This window comes from Phalaenopsis equestris, unplaced genomic scaffold (genome assembly GCF_001263595.1).
Source record: "Phalaenopsis equestris unplaced genomic scaffold, ASM126359v1 Scaffold000002, whole genome shotgun sequence".
Lineage (NCBI taxonomy): Eukaryota > Viridiplantae > Streptophyta > Magnoliopsida > Asparagales > Orchidaceae > Phalaenopsis > Phalaenopsis equestris.
Window position 1 is genome coordinate 69,414,996 of NW_018164444.1, and position 1,958 is coordinate 69,416,953.

The window sequence follows — 1,958 nt, forward strand, 5'->3', positions numbered from 1 at the left end:
AATTTAACCTTTGTTTAGACAATAAATTAATGAAGAGGCCCGATGTAAATTTTACAAATTAGCATGTAGCATGTATCAGCAATCTAATAGCTCTAAAACGTGACAAAACCATAGTTCGTAGTCCATGCACAGCTTCTACAATGGTCCTTTCACCTTTAGGCAATAATTTTGTGAATAAAATTTGTCTAATTTTTAATGAATGGCATAATATAGCTCAAATAATATGCTAAATCAAGGATCAACTTCAGCTAGCATACAATACACATCATGAAAATTGATGAATTAGTTGTTCAATCCAATATATTTTTTAATAAACCTCACCTCATATATCTTAAATAGCATGTCTTACCTTCAGATACTTAAATTGTGCATCTTCTTCAATAAAAAGAATGTACACATCATGTAGCACAATAATAGTGTTTTTTTACCATAACTTCATGGGGATAACACATTACCACGCTATTCAACCTTTTATAAAGTTTCCTCAGCAAACAACCCATGGAAACGAATAGATAAGATTTAATGGTTTTCCCATGGAAACGAATAGATAAGATTTAATGATTTTCTCCTTCTTATATACAATATATGAATGAAGAAATCCAACAAAAAATTTTCAATTTAACATATATCACTCATCATATGAAATTCCTAACTTTACTTAAGTGATAGAATACCATTTTACATGCTTTCCAAATTTAGAAGTAATCACCGCAGGGTTTAAATTTAAGATATCGCCAGTATGCCTTCCGTTATTCATTGTCGTCACATATATCTCCTTCATCGTCAAATTTTCTCCTCTTCAAAGTTCTAAAACCAATTTTTTATTCCAGCTCCTGCATATCATTTTCCCATCTGATCAAGCACAGTAAATGTTATGATTATGAGAGTAATAATTAATCAGACCGGGTCTCAATTAAACACATATGAATTTTATGCCATAAATTTTTCTGCTTTATTTTATATGAAAATATGTCATATTCAGGTGGCATTATCTTATTGACATCGAATGTATAAGAACATATGATCTAATATTTTTCCCATAGGAAGTGCCCGGCTGCTTTACAGTCGGTTTCCACATAAAACTCGTCACCTCCCACCTTCTTCCCCCCCCGTCTTCTCTCCCCCTCTCTCTCTCTCTTTGTGCTAGCTTCTCTCATGGCAACAGTACCAGAAGACACAGAACTGCTAAACTACCAAGTAAGAACCACCCTCAATCTTTCTTCTCCATCTCATTCCCAGCTTATAATTCCCTCCCACTCTCAATTTTCAATTTAACTTGATGCATATTTCCTAATCTCCCAGACAACTGTATTAAAAGTCTCAATACACTGCGAAGCCTGCAAGAAAAAAGTGAAGAGAGTCCTTCAGGGACTGGAAGGTAGCATTCCACAAATCATCACAACATGTTCTCAAAATCCAATCTTTTTCACCTCATTCCAATTCAAACAGGGTTTTCTTCATCTAATTCTGCTCAAATTCATTTTTTTTCTCGCCTCAATTTACAGGTGTTTATTCCATAGACATCAATTCGAAACAGAACAAAGTAACTGTAACTGGCAGCACCGACGCCGAATCCTTAATTCGGAGACTTATTAAATACGGTAAGCACGCCGAGCTCTGGCCGGAGAAAAAACCCGCAGCCTCCCTTTCTTCCAGCCCGGAAGCCGCCAGTGATGCCGACACAAATCCTGACGCCCCTGTGCCTAAAACAGATCAACAGCTCCTGAATACAGAGAAGCAGCAGCAACCGGAAGAGTTAAACAACGAAACCATTCCCTCACCGCCCACAGAATCAACCGCAACCGCTCCGGCCGCCGTTGAAGCCGGTGCTCGCGACGCAGCTGATGAATTGGAGAAGAAGGGGAAACAAACGAAGAAAGAAACGAGCAGTGTAGATGAAAGCGCTGTTGCGAACACTAACACAGGAGAAAACACCACCGCCGCCATCCCCGCCCCCG

The 1,958-nt window shown here is 38.2% G+C and overlaps 1 protein-coding gene across 1 annotated transcript in view; it reads left to right on the forward strand.

Annotated features, from left to right (window-relative positions):
- The first annotated feature begins 1,037 nt into the window (after nt 1-1,037).
- Nucleotides 1,038-1,958, forward strand: part of LOC110019864 (heavy metal-associated isoprenylated plant protein 35-like) — a 34,340-nt gene continuing 33,419 nt past the window's right edge. Inside the window, exons 1-3 of the mRNA XM_020717728.1 lie at nt 1,038-1,197; nt 1,303-1,378; nt 1,506-1,906. Of these exons, the coding sequence (XP_020573387.1) occupies nt 1,156-1,197; nt 1,303-1,378; nt 1,506-1,906 (519 nt within the window). The 5' untranslated portion in view covers nt 1,038-1,155. The remainder of the gene's footprint in view (nt 1,198-1,302; nt 1,379-1,505; nt 1,907-1,958) is intronic.